The sequence below is a fragment of the Parasteatoda tepidariorum genome, chromosome 9, assembly GCF_982258835.1.
Source record: "Parasteatoda tepidariorum strain Cologne lab strain chromosome 9, Ptep-v5.0, whole genome shotgun sequence".
NCBI classification, from domain to species: Eukaryota; Metazoa; Arthropoda; class Arachnida; order Araneae; family Theridiidae; genus Parasteatoda; species Parasteatoda tepidariorum.
The window spans coordinates 4095678-4098351 of NC_141763.1; the positions used below are offsets into that span (position 1 = coordinate 4095678).

Sequence of the window (2674 nt, forward strand, 5' to 3'; positions counted from 1 at the left end):
AGTTTTTTTCTGTACTTGAAGGTATATCGTATCAAAACTCTGCGGTGATTTGGATTCGTTTAGGAATGTTCATTAAGTTAACGTTTTTATTACGGAATGTTTTCATTATGTAATGTTGAACGTTTCAAGTTGAGCTAAATTTACACCCATAAGTTAATGTTAAGTAATGTAAGGTTAATTAATTACAGCCTCGTATGGCTCATCGAATTTGTGGTAATATAATTTCTTAGTTTTATTTATGTATTTTGTTGTAAAACTTTAAATTTTTGTTTTGTGAACCTGGCAACTTCGATGCATAAATTATGTTCTCTATGGCTTCATACCTGTCTTTGTGTTAAGAAATATATCCGGAAAGAATTGAAATCATTTCGATATAATCTTTGTGAAGGATAATAGAATGTATCACTTTAGTGAATTTATACTTGACAAGATTGGCTTACTCTAAATAGAATGCAAAGAACAGTTGCTAACGTAAACAAGTGCCACGTTTTTAACAACCAATCAGACTCGGGATACCCACACTACGTCACTCATCCTATTCTGAAGTAGTCTGTTTTGAAATCATTACGATATATGTAGGTTAAAAACTACAGAACTTTAAAAAGTAATTCCATAACTTTTTCTAGGAATTTTTCGTTTGACGTATTTCGTTAGACGTTATTTTTCGCAATATCATTAAACCTATCAATACTAATATTGCAAAGATAACTCAATTTAAGCCCCCTAAAACTTCTCAACATGTTGAAAAGTTTCTTGGTGTTTATGATTTTTACAGCCACCTGATTCCTAATTATTCTAAACTCACCAATGTGTTAATTCAAGTAACCCTTAAAAACTCAAAATTTCAGTGGAGAGAGGAGCATCAAAATGCCTTTAATCAGTTACAAAATATATTTCTCTCTGAGCCTTTTGTACATCTTCACCAATGGGATAAGCAGTTCATCCTTAATACTGATGCCAGTGGTTCTATTTCAGGTGCTTTAATGCAAGGATTTAATGGTCAACTAAAACCCATATCTTACTTTAGTAATGGTTTATCCCAATCATAACGTAATTGTCCCCCCGTAAAATTTGAACTTTACGCTATTTATAGACCAGTAATGGCATTTAAACACTATATGGCGTATAAAAAGTTTATATGCCAACACTATCCTCACTGATTCCAAACCTTTGATTCATTATAAAAAGGTAACGTCCCCTGCTGATATTATAACTCGTTGGCTTCTACAGCTGTCAGAATTCACATATGAAGTAAAATATATAGCTGGTCCAAAGAATTAATTAGCCGATTACTTTAGTAGAAGTCAGAAAATGAGTTAATTTTACCTTTTGTCGATGCTAATGTTGATGACCAAATTTTAAATTCTATTGAAAACACTGACCCTCAAAATGAAATTTCTGTAACTACATTCTTTAATGAACAACAAAAGGATCCAAATATTTCAGAAATTGTTGATATGATTAACTCACCTTCAGTAATTAATGCTAAGAAAGCTAAAAAATTTATTATTGATTCAGATACTCAGTTATTAATGCGTGTTTGCAATGATGAATATTTATCTCAATGTATTGTGATACCTCAAAGTTTAGAAGCCAAGGTACTAAAGATTGCTCACATTACTCATCATGGTCTGAAAAAAGATCTATGAGACAAATATTTCAGGAAAACATGGATACAGACACTAAATATTTTGTTCTTTCTTGTGATGTATGTCTACGTACCAAAAATTATGGTATACCCCAGCCTCCTTTTAAATCTTTACCTATTCCTAAGGTACTCAATGAGTTTATATCATTTGATATTGTTGGCTCCATCAAAAACTGTGGATATGTATTCACTATTTTAGATCACTTCTCTCAAATTGTAAAATTATTCCCGTTGAACAGCTTAACGGCTGAGGCTGTTTCTCAACATTTAATTGATTATATTGCTAATAATGGTAGACCTGCTATGGTGTTATCAGATTTGGGAACGCAGTTCAATTTCGAAGTTTTTCATTGTGTAAATAAAGCTCTTGGTATTCATTTGCCCCTTACTACTCCCAAAAATCCTAAATGTAATGGAGCAGACGGAAAGAATTAATCTGTCTATTAAAGCATCTTTTAATTACCTTAAATGAAGCAGGTGTGTCATTTAAAAATTTAATACTAATTCATCAAAATTTGTATTGGGTATTGTACATCCAACTACCAATGTTAATTATACCACTTATTAAGCAAATATTAACAAATTTGTTTTTCTAATAAGTATGAATGTGTCGTAAGTAAAACAATTACTTAGTTAAATTATTTTAAATAAAGTTAGAAATATCATTCGCGTTTGAAGCAACAAGTAATATCAAACTTGTCTATTTTACTATATTTTGAAATTCACATGAATATGAAATTTTATTCGATTCATTGCTTAAGATAAGATTAGAATATTTAATTTAGTTTTCTTACATAACAATCTGATAGTCTAGACTTGAATGTTATTTCTATTCTCCATCAACAGAGCGATCTAATAATTAACCTTGTTTAAAATCTTGCAAAGTTGATATTTTATTTCTGCAATTTTGAGCCTAGTATAGTCCATTTTTGTTTAAATCAACTCTACAACATGTTTAAACTCACTTTACTAATTTCAGTTTCTGACTTCTAAATGACCACTAATATACACTTTTCAATGCTATAC

The 2674-nt window shown here is 30.3% G+C and overlaps 1 protein-coding gene across 1 annotated transcript; it reads left to right on the forward strand.

The window, feature by feature from the left end:
• Window positions 1-1564: 1564 nt before the first annotated feature.
• LOC147803261 (uncharacterized) lies at window positions 1565-2083 on the forward strand. The gene has a single exon (XM_087150481.1). It carries the CDS (start codon window positions 1565-1567, stop codon window positions 2081-2083), a length of 519 nt encoding a protein of 172 aa, XP_087006607.1.
• The last annotated feature ends 591 nt before the right edge of the window (window positions 2084-2674 follow it).